A 23905-nucleotide genomic window follows, 5' to 3' on the forward strand; every position below is an offset into this window, starting at 1 on the left:
GCAGCTGAAAAGGCAGCCAAAAATCTGTCTTAGGGATTAGAAGCACTGGCTTTCTAGGTTGCGGACAACTGTTTGCTTAACGATCATCCACCCTGGCAGGAAACAGGTTGTTTTTCTATGTATCCTCAGATTCAGCTAGCATTTATCCAGTGTCTATTGTGTGCCAGGTACCAAGTAGAAACCTTCTCCTTATAAACTTCATTTACTGCCCAATGAGTCTGAGAAGGTAGTTTCACCAGCCTCTGATTAAAAAATACTGATCAACTTTTAGCTGCGCTGGGTCTTTGTTGCTGCCTGTAGGCTTTCTTCAGTTGGGAGAGCACAGGCTCCTCTCCTGTTGCGCTGGCTTCTTTTGTCGTGGAGCACAGGTTCTAGGGCACGTGGCCTTCAGCAGTTGCTGCATGTGGGCTCAATAGTCGCACCTTGCAGGCTTCAGAGCACAGGCTCAGTAGCTGTGGTACATGGGTCCAGGTGCTCCACGGCATGTGGGATCTTCCCAGACCCGGGATCGAACCAGTGTCCCCTGCACTGGCAGATAAGTCTTAACCACTGGACCAACACTAGTCTCTTTTTCACATGAGGAAACAGGAGCAGAGTAAATGATTGGCTGGGATTTGTTGTACATCCCTGAACCCAAAGCACAGCACTGTTTCCACTGGCCCAAGATGCCTTGTCCTTGGGCTCAAGAAAACCCCACAGATGAGCTGAAGGCCAAGAGGGAGCAGACTCTTCTTATCAGCACACACTTGGATCTTCCTGCCTTCTCATGACTTCTAAGGACCCAGAGAAAGGGCTTCCAAGTCAGATCCAGAATTCAGCGTCACTTTACTAGCCTGCATCTCCTTAAAAAATGCCACAACAGGGGATACAAACTTTTAACACACTTTATTTAGGGGCCAAACAAGGCAGCATTTGGACAGTTAAGAAAGGCACCTCATTGAAAATAATACATCACAGTGTTGTAGAGTGATCCCAGTCATAGGATTTGAGGATGGAAAGGACAGTCTTTGGATAATGTTGCTTAGGACACTTGCTCATTCATTAAAAAGAGTCCTTTCACACGATGTGGATGGAGGAAGGCAAGAGTGCAGGACTGTGGCGTACACTGGGTGGCTGCCGAGGGCTCACCCACGAGGGCAGGTGAGCTGGTAAATCAGTGGTGAGTATGAAGGGAGGGACACCAGCCCGCCCCATGACTCCAGTAAGCCAGATTTGTTGAGATGCTGCCCCCAGGAACACACTCCATGTCTCTTTCATGTGTGGAGATGACGTTCTGATTTCATGGTATGGGTAGCCAGGATTAGTAATCAACTCCTGCCCTGTTTCAAGCTATGGGACAGACAGGACAACAGTGTGATTTCCTGCATTCCTGGGCTGGCATGAGGTTCTGATAAAAGCTGAGGTCTCAGGGTACTGAGACCTGTCCAGTTGTCACCAGTGCAAAGTAAATGAAAACATGATTCCTTAGAAATAGTACTGCATCTCTTTGTTTCTATTTATACCCTCCAATCAAGTGTTTTAAAAAATTAATTTTTCCCTTTGCTTATACTTTTAAGAGTCCTATTCCATGTAAAAGAAATTGCTTCACGGCAGCACAGCTCCTCTCCCCCGCTTGGGCCCTCACCACTCCTCCCTCCCCATCCTTACCCTGACCGCCCCTCCCTCTGCCCAGCACCTAAGAGCAGGGATCATGCCGTGGGGTGATGAGTGGTGGTGCAGTCTCGCCTGGCCTTCTGTTACTAGGCTGAAATAAAGAGGAGACAAGAGAAAACAAAATGGGTTTTAAAAAACCAAGTAACCATCAGAGAATGTTGGCATGCACACCCCAGCAACCAAATGCATTAAACACTGGATATTTCTCTGCCAGGTGAAAGCTCTCATGCCTGCTGAGGTTAAGGCTCTGGAATTAAGCAAAGCAAAAATTGAATTCTACCCACCCCCAAAAGGACATCTGCACCGACGACCTTCCCTTTCCCATTGGCAGCCCAAATATCACACGTATGTGTGTGCACGTGTGAATGCACACGGACGGATGACAAATATTTGAGCACGGATCATGCACGCCCTATCAACAATCATCCAAGGACCTCAACTTTGAGGCCAAGTGCCTGCAACTGTCCCCATTCAAAGGGGAGTCAACTCTAAGATTCACGAGGCCACTTCACCCAGAGAAGAAACCCAGATCCCTGCAGACACAGCAGACAGTTTTGGTTTCACTCCCTTTCCTTGTCCATTCTCAGAAATCATGTGCTTCCCAGAAACATCCCATGCCAGGCTGGGTTTCCGTTAAGAATGGGTGGAGTTAAGTCTCCAGCCAGGGAAACAAGGCAGAGCAGAGCCAGCAGACACTCACTCGAAGCAGACAGAGAGGGACACAGGTGGCCACGTACCGCAGCCAGTTTCCAGGCAAACAGAGGACAAGCCCTCTGGCAGTCCCAGACAGCAGGAGCGCTCAGGTCAGGTGGGGGCTGGGCACTTCCGCGGCCACTGCACTGAGTCGGCAGAGTACCCTGGGCAGGTGGCATTATTTACTGGACCTGTCACTGACTTTTTAATGGTTTTTCCAGAGCCTGCTGTTTTTGTGGTCCCTCATAGCAGTCTATTAATTCCTCTGTTTGCCAAAGATCAAACCAGAGACCAAAAGGCACACTGTGGACCTCAGGAGATGCCTAAGAGCCGGGAGCTGAGGTTAGGAAGAAAAGCTGGTTACGGCCATAGGTGATCTTATTTTGGGGGTGGTCCTTTCTTGGGGAGACTGTGGCCACCACCGTCATGACATAAGGGGTAAAGGACTAGATAAAGAAGGGAGAGGGTTGAGTTCAAAAGGGATATATCTGATTTCATATCCAGTAGTTACTGGGCTTAAATAAATTCTAATCAACATGATCTCCAAATGATCCTCAAATCACCATTTTGTTCACACTTGGAAACGGAGCAAACATTAAAAATAAAGACAAATCTATCTTGCTGTCTTTGGGGAAGTGGACTGGCTGCTCTCAGATGCCCAGCCTGGATGTTCAGAAGATAGTCTGAATTCAAGAGGACCTTTCACCTGGTTTAATTCTTTGGCATCAATTTAGTATTCAACACAGGTGCTGAATGATTCCTACTTTACAGAACCATGGTGCAGATCACAAAAATAATTCAACTTGGCCAGGCTCTTTCTATGGTGATACCCTCTCCCAGTAATTTCTGCAATCTATAAAGTAAGTGCCTTTTTATTCCTGTTTAGGGGAAAAAAAAATAATGATCCCTTTTCACACAGACTCATTGACTTTTCATTATAGGTGAGAAAACAAGTGGAATTTCTGGCCAACAGTCTGCCATCAGGAACTGTAGCCCTGCCTGACTGCATGTGACCTAGGACTTCTAATTAGTTACTGGAGATGGAAAAATACCCAGGAACTTCTCTGCCTGGTGGATACCTGAGTTAATTTATTTTGGTCGAAAATAAAGTGAAATGAAGTGAAGTCGCTCAGTCGTGTCTGACTCTTTGCAACCCCATGGACTATAGCCTACCAGGCTCCTCTGTCCATGGGATTTTCCAGGCAATAGTCCTGGAGTGGATTGCCATTTCCTTCTCTAGGGGATCTTCCCAACCCAGGTCTCCTGCATTGCAGACAGATGCTTTACCATCTGAGCCACCAGGGAAGTCGAAAATAAAGAATATGGCTAAAGAAGTAAACAGTCTCGCCTACAACTTAAGAAGTACAAGAGTGTACACATACTGACACACGTGTGTGCATGTGCACACACACACACAGATGAGATGAGACTTGCACACACACCAAAGGTACATGAAGCAAGTGCTTTTTTAATCAATACATCAAATGATATTCTTGCTGGCCTGAGGAAGCTTCCCTCTGCCTACTCTGCCATTCCCACCCACTCGTTCAACAGGGAAAGGAAGAAGAAAGAAATTCTTTTTCGGACCCAACATTAAATAAACATAACCAAGTCTTTACATGTGGCTTTGGAGAATGCTGCTAGGATGCTTGCAAACACGACGTCAGGGGTCTGGGATGCATCGATGGCAGAGTGGATCCCTCGTTTACTGTAGTACTCCACCAGCGGGGTGGTTTGAGTGTGGTAGGCCTTCAGGCGGATTTTCAAGGCCTTCTCATTATCATCTGATCGGCGGATCAAGGGTTCCCCAGTGACCTGAGAACAACAAGAGGGCAATGAAAGGCTGGGACTCAGCAAGGTCTCCTAATCCAAGGCCAGATGCAGATCTGAGATGCTGTCTGATCCCAAAGTCCATCACAGGGAAAGACAGACAATCTAGACCTCCTTCAATAGAAAACTATGAAGACCTTCACTATTCCCAGCAAATTGGTCCCAGGAGCAGACCACCTGGTCCAGAGAAATCGGGGAGCCTGAAACAGCAACTGTGATAACAGGGCTGAGGGAGGCGATGGGCAATGTCTTTATCTCATAGCTGGTGCTCAGGCTGTTCAGCTTCCAGGACAAACACTTCAAGGGTCAGAAACAAGAAAAAGAGGCCCCTGAGACCAGGAGAATACATCAAAATCAGAGCTGCAGTAGCAATTACGATCTTGACTGCCTCAGTTTTTTTACCAGGCCATCAACGTTCTAAAAGGGGCAAGTGCAGGGGGCGGGGGACGCTGAGTGATAGCATCGCAACTCTGAAATGTGACAAAGTTGGCAGATGGCTTTGAAACCTGTATGACCTGATGGACTTGTCTCATTTGACAAAGGTTCAGTACAGGAAATTTGTTCTGTTGTGGCCTGCAAGTTCTAAAACAGACGAAATGAACTATTTATGGCAAATGTTACCACAACTATGTATGAGACCCTCCCTTTTACATCTGCAAAAAACTGAAGACTGTCATAGGGACTTGGCAGTGTTAACCTGGCCAGGCTCTTCTGGAATCTGCAGGGCATAGTAGAGTTATTAGAGAGAGAGGATATGCTTCTGAAGCGGGGCTGGTCAACAAACCTCTCTTCAGTCCTGTCTTCCCAACCCTGGCTTTAATTCGGGCTTCCAAGCAGCCTTCTCCTCCTGATTAGTTCACCATTGAGGTTCCCATGATGCCAGGAAGGGGCTGCTCTGGACAAAACAGGTAAAAACTGGGCACCATCAAGTAGCTGGCATTGGTGGCTACCTCAAGGTCAAACAATAAATCACCTGGAGGGACACTTTAAAGATGAGCCACAGTCCATGTGATTTACGTAACAGTGATACTTCTCATGATGGTGGTAGGAATAGAGGGACAATGGGAAGAAAAAAAGGAAGAAAAAAAGAAGAAAAAGTGAAGTAAGAAAGAAGAAGGAAAGAAAAGGACATTTCCCATCCTGAATTTACATACATCATCTTTCATGGATTCCTTTGGGGGGTTGAACTCCTCGTGGTAGGAGCGGCCACTCGGGGGGTGAATCAGTCTGCAAGACAGCAAATGAACATCAATCAGGCTGCTGGAACTCCAGGGGTCTCCAAGACCACAGGCACAGACAGAGAAGCTGGATGCAACGACTTTAATCCAGCAGAGAAACCAGTTACAGGCATCCCTTGCTTAGGAAAATAACTGGGCTTAGACCAGAGTGAGTATCTTTTCTCTTTTGACCCAACATTAAAATAAGCGGCTGGCTGGCTGGAGGCTGGCATGACAGCCTGTGGGCTATGTGTCCCATAGGTCTCACACAGCCACCCATGCATTCACCTGTTCATTCAACAAGTGCTGACTAACTGCCTAGTCCAGTTCAGGTCTTGAGCTGAATCCAGGGGCTACAGAGAAGTGAGTCAAGATCCCTGGTCAAAAACAGTGCTTAACATAGAGGGAGACAAATGCGGAAATAAGTAGCTACAGTAGACGGGGTAATCCTTTAACAGAGACTTGGACAACGTGCCATGGGGGACAGAGGACAGACAGACCACCCTTATTTTCTAACCTACTTTGGGTAAAAAACAAGAAAGGAGCGATAGGAAAAAACACGTGCTATGGACGCAGATGCCACCAGACAATGCCGCACACCTCTGTGACCAGAGACACAGACAGCCCAGCCGTCAGAGGGCAATACTCAAGGTGTCAAGAAAACTGACATCTAAGTCACAGAACAAAGAGCTCAAGAAGAAGCTTTTATCTGGCACAGGATATGTAGCTGGCAGCTGCATCTCTGCCATGTCCCCTTAAGCAATAAGCCCATGCCCCTGACTGGCAGTGGCCACATCACAGGAGCCCCGAAACCTAACAAGGGAAGGACACAGGCCAAATGCTGCTCCGCGGCTGGGCCCCTCTCGAGTTCCTGTGGTCTCCCAATTCTATGCCAACCAAGATCTGCTTATTTAGCCGACGGCTGCTCTCCTCATGAAGTCTGTTAGACCAGAGCTTCCCAACATTTTCTACCTCTTGGCAGGCACAGAAAGTACTCAGCGTGCTTGCTCTGGTGGCAGAGGGGGTCAGTATTTCAGCACATCAGTTGGGAAAGTCTGAGTCAGACTTCAGAAGCGACACACATTTGCAAAATGCGGCACTGTGTTTTCATGACAGTATACTTTTGGAGGGCCAAGGGGTCCATTTATAGAATAAGGTGGTCGGGCGACAAGTGACTGCAATCACACAGCCCAAGGTTGAGCCTTTCTTTGAGTTGCTGGAGGGGTTCCTCTGGTGCATTCACTGGAAATGACGCCCACTGGAAGACCCAGAGAGAAGAGCAGGAGCTGGGGCTCGACTACAGCTTTCTCTTTGGGAAGGGCTGGGGCATGAGATGGGGACCATGTTTCTTTTTTTCTGGCTGAACCTCGCAGAATGTGGGATCTTAGTTCCTCAACCAGGATCTGAACCCATGTCCCCAAGCATGAAGTCTTAACCACTGGACCACCAGGGAAGTCCCTGGACCATGTTTCATCACCTTCTGCATAGCACAGGGCATACAGCAGCCAGGCTGCAACAAACACAACTCTCTCCTCTCCATGTCTCTACATCAGCTCTCGCTCACTCTCAGATTTCCCCAGCCCTCCAGTTACGTATAAACACACTGCTCCTTCTCCATCCCCAAATATCATTTTAAGAAGAATGCAAGACTCATTTCCTAGAAGGGAAAAGAAACCAATCTCCAAGTTCTTAAAATGGGACTGGTCTCAAGGACCAAAGTTCCAAAACAGCTCTGATAGCCACGGAGCCTGGCCTGGAGGTGAAGATGTGGGGGGACCAGGCTGGGATGCTACAGTCACTGCTGCCTTGGCGGTGATACTTCAGACACCTGTGTTCTCATCCACAGAATGGCAATGGCACAAGACGTAAGAAACCAACGAAACCAGAGAGCCAACACTGAACAGGTTAAAACAAAACCCACCAGCCACACTTATGGCAAGGAATAAAATAATCACCCATAAAATTATTAGAAGTGAGGCCTGAGCCAATTCAATCTTATCGTGTCAGATAAGATCCGTATTAAACTGGTTAGTTCCTGACTCTCTTTCTGGCAACCATCAGCACAGTGGACGATGAGGCAGAAAGCAGCTTTTGGTGCCTATTCTGCCACTGACATACATACAATTGGACTTGGAAAAGCACTTTCACACAGTCTGACCTGTTCTGTTTCCTCCTCTGTGAGGAAAGCACTCACTTCCAAACCAAGAGACTGAGCCTTCCCTCTGTCGCCATCTACAATTGTGTAGTTTGTTCTCAGAATCGCTCGGTTCCCCACCAGCCAACTTTAGCCTCGTCACTCCACAGGTGGCTCACACGAGGCTCCTTGGTGGGGTCCTTGTCTGTTTCTTCTTTCCCTCAATTGAGTCTGTATACCAGGACCAAGCCAATATTCTTAGAGTGCTGTATTGGCCACAGCACCTAGTGGCTTAAGGACATCCCATGACTCCTGATTCAGGCAGGTCTACCCTCTCTGCTCCTTGGCAGACCTTGCACCTTCCCAACCTCTCTCATTCTACCATCCAGGCTCCCAGGCCATTTCTCCAGCTCTGGACATTCTTGCCTCTACTTCCTTCTGGGAAAGCCTCAAGAAAATCCTCTCTATCCAGGAAGGTCAAGTCTCACTTTATGCCTCTCTCCTAGCCAACCTTCCCTCTCTGCCCGCGGGCTCTCTTACTGGACCCCTACTGCACTAAACAGCCCAGGTTTCATGTAGGGTTTGTGGACACTCTGAGGTCAGAGATGGGCACTGGTATATCCTCTCTTGGTCCCTTGCTCCCAGAGCTGTGCTGTGCACAAAGCAGGCACTTAGGAAGCTGGGCCAATCAGATCAAAGGTCCCTTGTGTCATCTAGTTCTGTTAACATTTACTTTGCAATGTCTGGGACCCCAGCCCTGGTGATGTCCCTTCCTATCAACCCTACTGCTTCTTGGACTGTATCAACTTTGCCTACTCTGTGCCAGTGCAAAGAAACAAAAAATTTGCACTGAAGGAGCCTATGCAATAGCTGGAAATACGAAACCTGGACATTTGAAAAGGAAATTAATACAAGGTGCATTCCCCTGTATCTAACACCGCCTTCCAGAACACCTCTAACACTTATTCTGCTGTCTCTCTCCTTAAAGACACGAACTGCAGACACATGGGGGAAAATGCTCAACCTCATTAGGAAATCAAAGTAGTACATTTATAATAAAAAAAATCATGACCCCTTAATTACATAACTTACATGTACTACAATGGTCAGAGCATCAGTTTGACAGTAGGCAACTAGTAGAAACACAAATATACAACAACTAGGGAATAATGAAGTAAATGATGGTTCAGCTTCTGTGAAACAACATGCAGCAATGAAAAATAATGGTCACAGGAGTATGGTTCAAGATGGAAAGCTGACCACCTTCCTGAGATTCCATTAAAGTGACTAAAGGGGGACTTCCCTGGCGGTCTAGTGGTTAAGACTTTGCCTTCCAATGCAGGGGCATGGTTTCCATTCCTGGCCAGGGAGCTAAGATTCCACATACCTTGTGGCCAAAAATCAAAACATAAAACAGAAACAATATTGTAACAAATTCAATAAAAGACTTTAAAAATGGTCCACATTAAAAAAAAAAAAATAACAGCTTTAAAAATAAAGTGTACTATTGGTATGGCTGCTACTGCTGCTAAGTTGCTTCAGTCGTGTTCGACACTGTGCGACCCCATAGATGGCAGCCCACCAGGCTCCCCCATCCCTGGGATTCTCCAGGCAAGAACACTGGAGTAGGTTGCCATTTCCTTCTCCAATGCATGAAAGTGAAAAGTGAAAGTGAAGTCACTGAGTCATGTCCAACTCTCAGCGACCCCATGGACTGCAGCCTACCAGGCTCCGCCGCCCATGGGATTTTCCAGGCAAGAGTACTGGAGTGGGGTGCCACTGCCTTCTCCGATTGGTACAGTAATGGACAAATAGATGAATTTTTTAAAAAATAAATAAAATGACTAAGGGATCAAAATAAGCTATGGTCTATAATAAAGATAAGAATGGGAGGGTCTATTAGCAGTTGGAAGCTTCCCACACATCTCTGGAAGGCAGCACAAAGCATGTGTAGAGTGACGGTGGAAGGGTTAAGTAAACTGTAGCCTAGAGCAATGGCACTTTAAGAGCCACTCTTCAGAAGCAGAAGCGCTTCTGTGTTCAATGTTAACTCCCATAGACAGGTCAGCACTTTAAAACAAAACACACAAATAAATCAGTGTTTTTTGCTAAGCTGGCTGTACCGTAAACAAAATTTTCTTCAATTTCTAAACTCTGTGAAGATGGTCCTGCTATTTTTATAACAAATACAAAGCCTACAGCAACGTATGGCAACTCCAGCTGAAATAAAACTTAAAAAGCACTCTCTACACGTGTAAGGAATTTAGTATTTCTTAAGCATCCATGTGAGCAAGGTTCTGAACTATGTACAACACGCTATTTATCATGCACAACGGTTCCTTGAAGCAGGTACTATTACCCCCATGCAACATAAGGATACAGCCTTAGAGAGGTTAAGAAACTTGCCTAGGGTCAGAGTTAAAAGGTGACAGGACTGAGCTGCTGCTGGACTTCGGATCCCTTGCTCTTCTTTCCACATCCCCATCCCATGTCACCAAATAAGATCAATCCATGTGGAAACGGCACTAAGCTTCGTGGCTGGGATTAGGCCAGAGCAGTTCCCGTGGTCTGCCAAAGCTCTGAGGAAGCATGAAAAGAAGGGACCTTCAGGGGACAAATACCTTCCTGTGATTCTCCGGATGAGCAGAGAGTCTGGGATGCTGAATTCAATCACAGAATCAAGCTTCTCTTTCCTCTTCTTCATGAGGTCATCAAGCTGTAGAAAGAGCATGTGGCCCACCTAAGCTGCTAGAGCTTGGTAAGACCCACTTCCCTCAAAGGAATAAAGAGATAAAGGGAAAGGATTTGCTTTCCTGCCTTGGTGATACAAAACCAAGTCACTCACCATTTCTGCCTGCCTCACGGTCCGAGGGAAGCCATCTAGAAGAAAACCATTTTTGCATGGAGGGGTCTCCAAATTCTTTTCAATGAGCTCCACGACCATTTCATCACTCACCTGGAAGTCAAGAACAAAACAGCTGTTGGGGTTATATCCATTAACGAGGTGGCATTGGCCCAACTCCAGGGTTACAAGTCTGTGTCTGTATAGCCTGATTACTAAACAGGTTCTTGATCCCAAAGAAGCAAAAATCAGAGCAACTATGGAGTAGCTCCCTTTGGAAGATTCAGTTTCATGATTATTTCTGTGGTTGCCGCACACACATTCTCTTCCCTTGAGACTCTCCTGTGTCCCCGTAATCTGGGAGAGGAAAGAGGATTCCAGGGCCTGTCACCCCACCTGGAGACCTCCAAGTCTTAGGTCCCGAAGGCCTCTCTGGCTATTAGTCAGAGTCGTAACCATCACATAACAGCTTCTCAGCAATTAGCTGTCCTCTAGACACAAGAAAGTGAGGGTACACGGCTGAGAGACCATCTGAGGAAGGCTCCAGGAGAGAATGAGGGTTGACCAAAAGCTCAAAAGGCACCAACTTAACCTGTTTCACAATTTTGATTAGGCTAACAGTAAAGGGACCCAGGTCACCTTGGACAGGAAGCAACAGAGTTTACTGACCTGACAAGACTGGGTCAGAACCAGGGAGCCAGCCCAACACCCTCTGAGCCTCTCTGAAAACCCTAGAGAGGATCCTCTTTGGCTTTCAAAAACTAGTTTTCCTCCTGGGTTATCACTGGAAGAAAAGCTCCCTGCCAGTGTTAAAGTGAAGGCTGCCCATTGTGGTAGCTAATGCTCTTATCTCCCGGGACCAGCTGTGAACTTGGGGACAAAGTATAAGCTCTAAAACTAAGTGAAGGCTGGAGATAAGTAATCTCATTGCCACATCCCATTTTGTTCTCAGTACAGGATCTTCTATCAAGGTCCAAAGTCCAAAATACCCAGCTCTCAGGAGTGACTGACAGCCTCACTCACATGAAGGGCAAGCTAGAAGTAAAGGGGCAGTGGGCGTGTTGGCAGAGCTACCCCAGCTCCAGAATCTCAAAGCCTGACAGGAGGTAACTCAGCCCAGCACCTGCCCTAACCAACATACTAAGATATGTAAAGACCAGAGGCCCAAGCACAGAATGATTCTTCCCAAGACCAAATCCCAGAAAAACTCAGTTACGATTAAGCTCTGGCACCCGGGTGGTGCTAGTGATAAAGAATCCACCTGCCAATGCAGGAGACATAAGAGATGGGGGTTTGATCCCGGGGCTGGGAAGATTCCCTGGAGGAGGGGATGGCAATTGACTCCAGTATTCTTGCCTGGAGAACTCCATGGACAGAGGAGTCTGGCAGGCTATAGTCCATACGGTCACACAGAGTCAGATACTGCTGAAGCAACTTAGCACATACACTAACCAAAAACAATCTAGTGGATAACAAACTGTACTTCTCCTATCAGATCAACTGGACTAAAAACAAGAGAAAATGCTATTATATTCTCCAAATAAGAAGGATACTTTTGTTAACTGCCAAGCAACCCCTCTGTTAAGAGATAGAGAAGAGAGTCACAAAACTAAGGAAAAGCACCCTGTGCCTTCTTGAGTCCTCTCTTGAAGGACACTTGAGTTCTGGTCTAGGGATGTCAGTTTTGTTTCTCGCCCTAAAAACCAGGGGTATATTACAAAATACGCCAGCACAAAGGAACTTCAAGAATACTGTGAATAAAATCAGTGCCATAAATTCAGAATGAACCAAGCAGCCTTGCTAATGTAAAAGTTCATATCATCTTCCAGTTTGTTGCAATTCCCCACAGCACAGGGCTGTCTGACAGAACTTTCTACAGAGATTAAAATGTTCTGTCTCGGGTCTTCCCTGGTGGCTCAGTAATCTGCCTGACAATGTAGAAGACAGGTTCGATCCCTGAGCCGGGAGGATCCCACATGCTGTGGGGCAACTAAGCCCTCATGCCACAACTACTGAGCCTGTGCCCTAGAGCCCGGGAGCCACAACTACTGAGCCCACGTGCCCCAAGTACTGCGGAGCTCAGGCTCAACAAGGGAAGCCACCGCAATGAGAAGCCTGCGGGCCGCAACTAGAGAGTAGCTCCCACTCGAGGCAACTAGAGAAAAGCCTGTGCAGCAAGCACCCGCTGAAGTAAACAAACAAACTTATAAACATTAAAAAGTTCTATATCTGCGCTGGATAGCAAAAACCTGAAATGTGGCAAGTGAAACTGAGAAAGTTAATTTTAAATTAAAACGAATTTCAGTAGCTACATGCGGCTGGTGGTCACCCTGGCAGGGCAGGCCTGGACTGAGGAAGATCAGAGTTCACTGGTCCCACCGAACCCACCAGCTTCCCAGCGTCCATAGTCGCCTTCAGCTTCTTTCCCAGCTCTGAGCCGGAAGCCACCATGGCCCTCAGCATGTCTCCGGTAGCCAAATGGCAGACACAGAAGTTTTCAGCCAATTTGGGTGCCTGTGGAGGGCAGGACAAAACACAGGATTCAGTTAACAGTGCAGGCCTTGGAGTTTGACTGCCTGGTATGAATCTGACTCTGTCACTTACTGGCTGTGTGCACAAATGCCAATTTCCTTACCTGTAACAGGGATAAAACTACCTTACATTATTGAATTACATGAGATAATACATGGAAGGCACTGGCAACAGTGAGCCTAGCACAGGAAATTGTCATAAATATCAGCTATTATCACTGCTTTCACTAGACACACTAGTGACACACATCCTCAGCTTCCCCATTATGAACGGGAATTGAAACAGACAGTTGCTCTGAAGTTTAAGAGTCCACGTATATAAAGCACTTGGCACGATGCCTGGCATGTAATATGTTCAGTGAATATTTGCCAAAGGAATGGATGTGCAGATGTCAAGTACTGCGGTCACCAGTGTGGGAGGCAGCTGGAGCCAGATGCAGAAGTCGCCCCCGGGCAGACTCGGTCTTCCCCTTTCCTGTCACTAGGTAGCTGCATTACCTGGACCAAATCACTTAACCTCTCAAGAGGCGCAATTTTCTAATCTGTTTAAAATGAAAGCACAAAGGCTCCATCTCGCAAGGTAGCAACGAACACCAGATGAGCTATGAGGACCACCTGACAAGCAGTGGGCCTTCCCAAGCGGAGCTGTGGTAAAGAACACGCCTGCCAGTGCAAGAGACACGAGATGTGAGTTTGATCCCTGGGTCGGGAAGATCCCCTGGAAGAGGAAACGGCAGCCCACTCCAGAATTTTTGCCTGGAGAATCCCACAGGCAGAGGACCCTGGCAGACTACATTCCATAGGATGGTGGGGTCAGACATGACTGAAGCGACTCAGAACAGCACGGCATCTGGCAAAGTGAGCTCTTGGTAGTGTTAGTAGGCAGGATAGCCTTTTGGTTAGGAGCATGGGCCGGAGAGTCAAACTGCCTGCGTTTCAGACACCAGGTCCACCAAGACTGGGTATGTGACTTGAGAAAAACTGTATCACTTCTGTAAATTTTAAATTTCCTCTAGGTAAAATGGAGATGGTACTATCATCTCCCGTATCACTGGATTGATGAGACTATGAAGAGTCACTGTAAGTGCTCAGGAAGCATTAACTGTTACTGTGACCCCTGCCTTAATTCCATGTTCACTCATACGCCTCTTCTAAGAACCTTGCTGGGAGCCAGTGAAACAGATGAGCAGGAGACACAGACTGTCCCCTATGAGCTCACAGTGCAGTAGACTACACAACTGGATGAATGCCAAAAGAGGAAGAGACCCTGGACAGTTGCACACTGGTTTTGCAGAGGCAAAAAAGAACGCAGAATTCAAAAGGAATAGAATCCGTTCAAAAGCCTAACACTTACCTTTCTGGTTCAACTGTTTTAGAAAATAAGTAGGGTGGGGACCTTGTTCAAACCAGTTTGTTGGGAGTTTTCTTATACGCGCATGATAAAAGCTAAATAGACAGGGTTCAGTGCAACAAGTGCTCATTTGTGAGTCACGGACTGATTCAGCTCAAGCAAAGAACTGACTTCTGAGCAAAACAGAATCCAGGTGAGATGTTAAAAACAGCACTTTAGAAAAGCAATGAAGGTCAGGCCCCTCTGGCAATGGAAAGTGTCCGGTCCTTTGGCCTGGCACAGCGGCCACAAAACCAGAAGGCTGTGCTTTTCTGGCGATCTTTCTTCTTGGTTGTTGAAATTAACTTGGGTGGAAAATTTGGAGGTCACGCCTTTTCCAAGGGAGAGACTAACCAAAACACCAGCAAAGCGCTGTTAGCACAGAACCTAACCATCCTATTTTTATCACCCCAAACCACAGGACACTTCTGTGCTGTTTCAGGTGACTCTGGACTCTGCAGCTCTGTGAAACAACACTCCCAGAGGGAAAGGGTGGCATGGAGGAAGGCTAACTCCTTCATTTTTTGCTGGCTGCACAGGAATCATTGTGGTGGGCTGCAAAGAGCATGAACTGAGGAGTCAGACAGATATGCATATGAACCTGGCGGCCCCCAAAAGCTGTATGACCTTTGGCTAGTTACTTAATTTCTTAGAATCTGTTTCCTCACCAGTTAAATGGGAGACAATGTCTACTTCACAGGGCTGTTGTTAGGATAAAATGAAATAAAGTACCCAAAACATCAGACACACTGTGTGTGTGTGTGTGTGTGTGTGTGTGTGCGCGCACTCACTCAGTTGTATCTGACTCTATGTGTGTGTGTGTGTGTGTGCTCACTCAGTTGTGTCTGACTCTATGCAACCCCCAGGTGGATTCTTTACCAATGCGCCACCTGGGAAGCCCCACACTATAGGCATTCAGTAATTAGAAGACCTCCTTCATGGTCTATTTTCCACACTATTCTTTCATTGCAAACTATAGAAGAAGCCTGATGAAATGGCTGTATTATATTCCCCTGACTTAACGCTTATGAGTGAATTTGAGTGAGTGAATTCGCTTAGTCGTGTCCGACTCTTTGTGACCCCACGGACTGTAGACTACCAGGCTCCTGCATCCATGGGATTTTCCAGACAAGAATACTGGAGTGGGTTGCCACTTCCTTCTCCAGAAGATCTTCCCGACCCAGGGATTGAACCCAGGTCTCCCACAGTGTAGGCAGACGATTTACCATCTGAGCCACCAGGAAGTCCTTATAAGCAATGCTTTTTCTACTCCAAACCACCTAAGGGTGCTGCTAAAATACAGATTCTAATTCAGTAGGGTGGAGCCTGGGCATCTGATTTTAAACGTGCCTCAGGACTGGCTATGCTGCTGACCCCTAGGCCATATTCTGCTGTGGCTGAGGCCCTGAGCCACATGTCTCACTAGCCACGGGCCACTGTCAAGCTCAAGGACCCCACCTGTGTGAGAAACCTGTGGTTTGGGAAGGTGTGGGTCAGAAAGGCTCAAACTGTTAGGATGGGAGGTAGCATGGTGGGGCTAGCGCTCTCCAACTTCAGTGTGTTATCACAATCATCTAGGGCACGTGCTAAAAATACAAAGCCAGGCCCATCTTTAAAGTGTATGATTGAGCGACCTTCAGACATGTTATGGGGGTTTGGTAAGATTATATATCCATAAAAGAATTCAGCACAGTGCCCAACATTTAGGGAAATAAAGGGAAATTGAGTCAAGATTTGATTTAATCAAGATCACTTGTCTTCTTGGGGGCTTCCCAGGTGGCTCAGTGGTAAAGAATCTATCTGCTAATACAGGAGATGTAAGAGACATGGGTTTGATCCCTGGGTTGGGAAGATCCCATGGAGGAGGAAATGGCAACCCCTCCAGTACTCTTGCCTGGAAAATTGCATGGACGAGGAGTCTGGTGGGCTTCACTCCATGGTGCTGCAGAGTCGGCCTGAGTGACTGAGCACACACACTTGTGTTCTCACCTCAAAATCATCGTCTGTGCAGTCTTTCCCACTCTCACCTCCAGTGCTTCTGCCCATACAGCTGCAATCATCTAAAATACTGTTGGACGCGCTACCCACCCCGCAACACACACGTTCAGAAGCCTCAACGTTCCCCCAGGGCAACACGGGAGAAGTTCTAATAGCTTAGTAGCGTGCTCCATGCCCTCCCTAACCAACTTCCTTTACCTCCCAAGCTACTCAAATTTGCCTCCACAAGCCCCCTACCTGGATGCCCTGCACCACTACTAACAGCTGCTCTGTTTGATTTCCAAATACATAAGCTTCTCCATGGACCTCAGCTCAAGCTCCTCTCTATGCAGGAATACCCTCTCCCTTCCCCTTACTGGTGCAAGTTCTACCCTCTCCCTTCTAGAGTCAACTTCTGAGTATCTCTCCCCCACCCAAAACCTCCCGGACTATCCTTTCTTCCTCTGAGAAGGAATCATCAGCTAACTCGGTGTTTGCAAGATGCCAAGCAATTTTTCCATGCATTGTTTACAGTATGTATAATATATAACTGGAGAAGGAAATGGCAACCCACCCCAGTATTCTTGCCTGGGAAATCCCATGGACAGAGGAACCTGGTGGGCTACTGTCCATGGGGTTGCAAAGAGTTAGATATGACTTAGCAACTAAACCACATAACAAATACAGGAGGTAGTAAGTATTTTTATCTGCATTTTACAAATGAAATTCAGAGGCTAAGTTGCCCCAAATCGCAAAGTTAGTAACAGCAGATCTGGTAACTGGTCTCAAGACTGTCAAGCCCTAGCTCTTATCAATGACACTAAATAGCCTTCTTTACCCTGCAGCTCTAGCAAAGAACTTACCTAACAAAACCACCACCCCCAAAGCCTTAGTGGCTGTCCTTGGGGAAGGTGTGTATGTGTGTGTGTGTTTGTGCGGAATAGAGTACAAGAAGCCTTCACAGTGCTGGCAATGTTGTTTCTTGATATGGGTACAAGCTACACAAGTGTGTTCACATGTGAAAATTCATCAAGCCGCCCTCTTAAGATGTCTGCACCTTTCTCTACGTGTATTATACTTAAAAGTCATTTAAAAGCACAGAAACCTGTGTTTGAATTTCAGCTGTGCCTTTTAACTGACCATGTAACCTCATGTAATCACTATCCTCAGGTTAGTGATTCTTTGAGACTATTTCTTCATCTATAAATTGGGTGTATCAGTGGGTAGGTAGGAGAAAGAATGGAACATTCTTCACTGGGAGGGTAGGAGGAACAGAAGATTCTCAACAAATCATAAGTGAAAGTGGCTCAGTCGTGTCCGACTCTTTGTGACCCCATGGACTACACAGTCCATGGAATTCTCCAGGCCAGAATACTGGAATGGGTATCTTCTCCAGGGTATCTTCCCAACCCAGGGATTGAACCCAGGTCTCTCGCATTACAGGCAGATTCTTTACCAGCTGAGCCACAAAGGAAGCCCAAGAATACTGGAGTGGGTCACCTATCCCTTCTCCAGCAGATCTTCCTGAACCCAGGAATTGAACTGGGGTCTCCTGCACTGCAGGCAGATTCTTTGCCAACCGAGCTATCAGGGAAGCCCTCAGCAAATCATAGTCCTTGTTCTAACCCTGAACTATCTGAGCAGTTGTCAGTCACTCATCAATACTTCCGCTGTGGTACTCTGCACTAGCAAGTACTGCTTGCATGTATGTTCGTTTCTGCTCCTACACTTAGACTGCAAGCAACAACAGGATGGTAATGCTGTTCAAGAAATCGGTCACAAGTTCAAATCCTATCCTTGCTACTTTACCTATGTCCTAGGGCAAGATACAGACTGGACCTCAGTTTATCAGTAAAAACACAAAGATAACAGGACCTTCCTCCAAGGGCTGAAAGATTAAATCAGACGACATTAAATCTGGATTAAAAGGATTAAATCTCTGGCTGGGGTGGGGGGTGGGGGGGAGATGGGGGAGGAATACGGGGAGTCTGTCACAGAACCCAGAAAAGGGTGACCTGGTGGCTCAAAGGTTAAAGCGTTTGCCTGCAAGGCGGGAGACCCAGGTTCAATCCCTGGGTCGGGAAGATCCCCTGGAGAAGGAAATGGCAACCCACTCTAGTATTCTTGCCTGGAAAATCCCATGGACGGAGGAGTCTGGTAGGTTACGGTCCACGGGGTCGCAAAGAGTCGGACACGACTGAGTGACTTCACTCACTCACTCACTCACACCCTCTTGAGGGCTACCCTGCAGCTCTAGCAAGGAACTTACCTAAGAAAACATGTACAGCGTAGGAGACAAATCTAACCCAGGGCAGCAGAAAGAGCAGGAGCTCCAGAGTCATTCAGATGCAAGAGCAGCCAATTACCTGCCCTGTAACCTAGAGAACAAGCTCTTTGGGCTTCAGTGTCTCTAGCTGTAAAAGGGGGAATAGGAACGTGCGTCTCACTGAGCTTGCTTCTGCACTGTGTTAGCGCACAGACATAACTGACCAAGCCTGATCTGCAAGACGCCAGCTGACAGCCTACACATGCTGGCCACGAAGAACTGGTGTCAGCTGGACACATGGAAGAAACTATGGAGGGGTTGGCAGGGGAAAACAGGAAACACACTGTGGTTTTGGCTGCACCCTAGGAACATCCAACCCCAAAAGGGAGACAAGGAAATAAGGTTATTTAAACAAAATAACAAACCCACGTGGTCCAGATATTTTAGACAGTATTATGGAGAAAGCAATGGCAACCCACTCCAGTACTCTTGCCTGGAAAATCCCATGGACGAAAGAGCCTGGTGGGCTGCAGTCCATGGGGTCGCGAAGAGTCGGACACAACTGAGTGACTTCACTTTCACTTTTCAGTTTCATGCATTGGAGAATGGCAACCCACTTCAGTGTTCTAGCCTGGAGGATCCCAGGGACGGGGGAGCCTGGTGGGCTGGCGTCTATGGGATCACACAGAGTTGGACATGACTGAAGCGACAGCGACGGCAGCGGCAGCAGCAGCAGCAGCATACTGATGCAAAAGCAAGCAGTTTAAAAATGTTTAACTATTTTAGTTAAAACTAACTTTTAAAAGGAGACAATTATTTCAGTCATGCCAACATTAAATACCTAAGACACTGAGTTTATACAAGTGTAAAAGGAAGCACCAGTGGGAAGAAAAAAATTACTGAGTAGGTACTAGGCACTAACCCAAGGTACAGGACAACCTGTAAATTGAAAGAGACCTGAAGGACTTCCCTGGTGGTCCAGCAGCTAAGACTCCAAGCTCCCTATGCAGGGGGCACGGTGTTCAACCCTCAGTCAGGGAATGAGATCCCACATGCTGCAACTAAAGATCGAAGATGCTGAGGGTGGCCACTAAGATCCAGTGCAGTCAAATAAATACAGAAACACTTAAAAAAATACTAATAAAAAAATGAGACTTGAAATGCAAATGAATAGAAACATAAACATTTACTCCTACTATTTATTTTTTATGGAATATTATGTTTTTCTACAAAAAGAATCTTTCAGAGATACACACTGAGATATTTACAATTGAAATGTTACAATATCTGGGAGCTTCTTTAAAATCATTTGTGAAGGGAGACCAGATGGGGAAAGAATGGCCACCAGCTGATGGTAGCTGGGCCTGGATGTGTACCTGGAGGCTCATTACACCATCCTGTCATGTTTTGTGTATTCAAACTCTTCGTAACTAAAAGCTGGGGTGTGTCTGCAGGCTACAAGCTGCTGCAGGCTGCCACTCTGCAACCTCTGATTTATGAACAGTTTTAATCCTTAAAACTACAACTGCCAGTATCCCTGTGGTTCCCAATACCTTAAGAAAGGTGTACAGAGGTTAAGCAACTTGTGTAAATTTTACCCTTTCAAGTCCCAGCTAAAATCACATCTCCCTGACTTCCGTAAGGCCTTCTCTGACCAACTCTCATCATATATACACCCTTATAAGTCAGCTCATAAGTAGAATTCCCCTCAAAACTTCCTGAGTACATCACCCTTTATACTGAGATACAACTGAGTTGGGGGTTGAGGGAATGTATTATCAATTAAGATAAGTCAACAATTAGTGAACACCTACTATGCACCAGGTTGTCATCTAGGTGTGCTTTACACACACATAATTTTCCAGTATCCTTGTTAACTTTTGGTCTAGAGGGACAAGGACCTTCTCCGTCGTTTACTGCTCTGTCTCCAATGTCTGGTGCTCAAGAAATGCTGACCGCATAAGCATTATCCCCATTTTTCAGCTGACAGCAGTGAGGCCTAGAAGTTACAAGTTTGTTAAACTGTCAAGCCCTTGCCTCAGCACTGAGATTGGCTGTCCATTTCACAACCACTGAAATTATTAACTTCAATATGAACTAAGAAAAAAAAAAAAAGTCAATGCATTTGAGTTACCTTGTTTACCTTGGTCACTCACAGCAGAAGTCCATAGAGTTTGGGATTAAACACACCTAGCCACAGGTTACCTAATAACTGAGGGTGGCAGCAACAGGAAAGAGGAACCTTCAGTATGAAAGGACAAGTGGATTAGGTAACTGTGAGCCTCAAGGGCAAATCGGCTCTGGCTACAGACAGAAAAGGGAAAGTGGTCTTTCTTGACTGAGTGCATGCGTGCTCAGTTATGTTCAACTCTGCAATTCCATGGACTGCAGCCCACCAGGCCCTCTGTCCATGGGGTTTTTCAGGCAAGAATACTGGAGTGGGTTGCCATTTCCTTCTCCACGGGAATACTCCCACCCAGGGATCACTAGCAGGCAGATTCTCTACCAATGAACCATTTCAGAAGCCCATCTTGACCTAGTGAAAGTGAAAGTGAAGTCACTCAGTCGTGTCCAACTCTTTGCGACCCGTGGACTGTAGCCCACCAAGCCTCTCTGTCCATGGGATTCTCCAGGCAAGAATACTGAAGTGGGTTGCCATTTCCTTCTCCAGGGGATCTTCCTGACCCAGGGATCGAACCCAGGTCTCCCACATTGCAGGCAGATGCTTTAACCTCTGCACCACCAGGGAAGCCCTTAAATACAAGAATACAGTCTCTCAGAAAACCTCCTATAGAGACACAGAACTTCAGATCCAAGTACTAACATCAAAGATTTCAAGGGAGGAAAGGAAGCCAGGTTGAAAGAAGGGGGAGGAGGTTGGGGGGGGGGGCGAAAGGTGTGGACTTACAGATGTCTCCTGCCACCTACAGATACCCAGGCGTTATGGGACTTTTTCCTGGGCCTCCAGAGAAGGGAGGACTGGAACTTGGCACTACCAGAAACCAGACCAGACCAGAACCAGAATTCGAGTTCTCTGCCAAGAGGAGCTGATCAGTCTCCAATCCTCAGCTCAGGCTGAGGTCTCTTGACCTAGTAGCCAGAGCCGAAAAGCAAAGTCACAGGAATGAACTGAATCCTCCCAGACTCCCCTTCTCTGCATCATCCGTATCTAGTAACCTCATCAAGTGCCAAGTAATGTGCTGGGTGTCACAAGAGTTCCAAGAAAAAGTAAGACAAATTGTCTGCCCAGACTTTGTAATCTTTGCAAGGACTAGGAATAGAAGAGGGGGTCACAGAGCAGCATCCAGAGTCCCATTTACTTAGGAGCTCAGATTTTCAGGAATTCTTTCTTTAGACCCTAACAACCAGCAAAATCCTGAGGTCTGGGAGGGGCGGGGGCAATTCCAGGAGGATAATAACCCAATCTCAGAGCAGTTCTCCTGGGTTTCCTTACTCTATTGCTCTCCACCCGGGTGCCCTTTCCCAATAAAATCTCTTGCTTTGTCGGCACATGTGTCCCCTCGGACAATTCATTTCCGAGTGTTAGACAAAAGCTCAGTTTCGGGCCCTGGAAGGGGTCCGCCTTCCTGCAACAAATGGCGACTCTGGTGGGATTCTTCTTCGCTGAGACTGAAACCCTGACCACTCGGGGTACTCAGGGGCCAACTTGCCTACCAATGGACCAGACCCAGCAGCTGCAACTGGGACCATTTTGTCCCTGGTCTCCTCCTGATGCAGACAACTGGCTAGAGTGCCCCAACCGGTAAGTAACAAGAGCCTTTATTGACCTCTCTCCCCTTCCCTCTCCTTAACCCTACCTATCCTTCCCTGTTTTTCTAGTCCCCCGGTCCTGGACGCAGGAATCTGGTCGAAAGGCCCTCAGCCTGAGCTGAGGATTGGAGACTGATCAGCTCCTCTTGGCAGAGAACTCGAATTCTGGTTCTGGTCTGGTCTGGTTTCTGGTAGTGCCGAGTTCCAGTCCTCCCTTCTCTGGAGGCCCAGGGAAAAGTCCCATAACGCCTGGGTATCTGTAGGTGGCAGAAGACATCTGTAAGGCCACCCCTTTCGCACCCCTCTCCCACCTCCTCCCCCTTCTACTTTCAACCTGGCTTCCTTTCCTCCCTTGAAATCTTTGATGTTAGTACTTGGATCTGAAGTTCTGTGTCTCTATAGGAGGTTTTCTGGGAGACTGTATTCTTGTATTTAAAGGCTTCCCTGGCAGAGCTGAGGTTAAAGCGTCTGCCTGCAATGTGGGAGACCTGGGTTCGATCCCTGGGTGGAGAAGATCCCCTGGAAAAGGAAATGGCAACCCACTCCAGTATTCTTGCCTGGAGAATCCCATGGACAGAGAGGCTTGGTGGGCTACAGTCCACGGGTCGCAAAGAGTCGGACACAACTGAGCGACTTCACTTATGGGCTTCCAAATCCTGAGATCATAAATCTCATCCCTGATCTATGGGCCCATTATGTCCCAGGTGCCAAAGGCCTCACAATCAGCAGAAGGTGACCTCTCTCCAATCACACAGAGCCTTGAGGTTCAAGGCTCCTTGAGGTCAATTTTACTAACTTGGGAAAGTCATCTGACCTCTCCAGGCCTGTTTTCTTACCTGTACATTGAGATACCCTCTCCCATTCACCTAATTTGGCTCAGACAGGTCATACCTCACTTCTCTGAGCAGCTCTCCTTATCAGCGTAGTACAGCTCGCGCTTTTCCGCACGTCCGGGAGATGCTCCTCCGCCTTCAGACATTAGTCAATACCAGAAACGTACCCCTACCGTGACTGCCGGGAACGTTACCCTCGAACATAATCCACTGTCAAATCGCACTCAATCTAGGGTCCTTGTTTTCAACTCGGGTTCCGATCTACATGCCTCAGTCCAGGGCTCACCCTTACCCTTCAAATCTTCTCAGCTTCTAAACCCTAAAGGAATCTACTCAGTCCTTTGATCCCCTAACACAGCACCTCAGGCCTGGGGCACTCAAGAACTCTAACTCAGACTCCCTCGACCTCCAACTTGGACCCTCCCCAAAACACCTACCAGAACCCCAAACGCCAGCCAGGGAACCCCCCCGTCCAGGCCTCAGCCCGCGCCGCCTGAGTCTGGGGCGAACCGGACCTTCGGCCACCCTGACCTTGAAGTTCCACGGGCTCCACCGACAAGCCCGGCTCAGCAGCTCACCTGGGTACCCTTGCCGGCTCCGGGCGGCCCTAGGAGCACGGCCCGGATGCCTTTAGGAGATTCTGGGACAGGTTCGGCCGCAGGCACGTTGGGAGCCATGGCTGCCAAAACCTCTCACTGCTCAACCCGCCCGCACACCTCTCAGGTCTAGCGCTTCCAGGCCAGCGCGCCACGCACGCCACGCACGCCT

The 23905-nt window shown here is 47.5% G+C and overlaps 1 protein-coding gene across 3 annotated transcripts; it reads right to left on the reverse strand.

Annotated features, from left to right (window-relative positions):
- AK2 (adenylate kinase 2) lies at nucleotides 867-23905 on the reverse strand. 3 transcript variants are annotated; one of them, XM_005676684.3, is made up of 7 exons: nucleotides 23716-23893; nucleotides 12758-12883; nucleotides 10373-10483; nucleotides 10149-10243; nucleotides 5331-5403; nucleotides 3966-4161; nucleotides 867-1744 (listed from the first exon to the last, which is right to left on the reverse strand). In XM_005676684.3, the coding sequence occupies exons 1-7, from the start codon at nucleotides 23812-23814 to the stop codon at nucleotides 1740-1742; spliced, it is 705 nt and encodes a 234-aa protein (XP_005676741.1). In that variant the 5' UTR covers nucleotides 23815-23893; the 3' UTR covers nucleotides 867-1739. The 3 variants fall into 3 exon arrangements, with proteins under 3 accessions (XP_005676741.1, XP_005676740.1, XP_017913576.1); XM_005676683.2 differs by lacking the exon at nucleotides 867-1744 and having other exon boundaries at nucleotides 3795-4161; nucleotides 23716-23898; XM_018058087.1 differs by lacking the exons at nucleotides 867-1744; nucleotides 3966-4161; nucleotides 10149-10243 and having other exon boundaries at nucleotides 5332-5403; nucleotides 23716-23905.

Source organism: Capra hircus, chromosome 2 (assembly GCF_001704415.2).
Source record: "Capra hircus breed San Clemente chromosome 2, ASM170441v1, whole genome shotgun sequence".
NCBI classification, from domain to species: Eukaryota; Metazoa; Chordata; class Mammalia; order Artiodactyla; family Bovidae; genus Capra; species Capra hircus.

What these genes read in the sequence shown, in the direction of transcription:
- AK2 (XM_005676683.2), bottom strand. Translation starts at nt 23,814, where the DNA reads ATGGCTCCCAACGTGCCTGCGGCCGAACCTGTCCCAGAATCTCCTAAA. An exon ending in GAGCCGGCAAGGGTACCCAG is followed by an intron (nt 12,884 to 23,715) that starts GTGAGCTGCTGA and finishes TGCCCTCCACAG; the next exon opens with GCACCCAAATTGGCTGAAAA. An exon ending in AGGAATCCATGAAAGATGAT is followed by an intron (nt 4,162 to 5,330) that starts GTATGTAAATTC and finishes TGTTGTTCTCAG; the next exon opens with GTCACTGGGGAACCCTTGAT.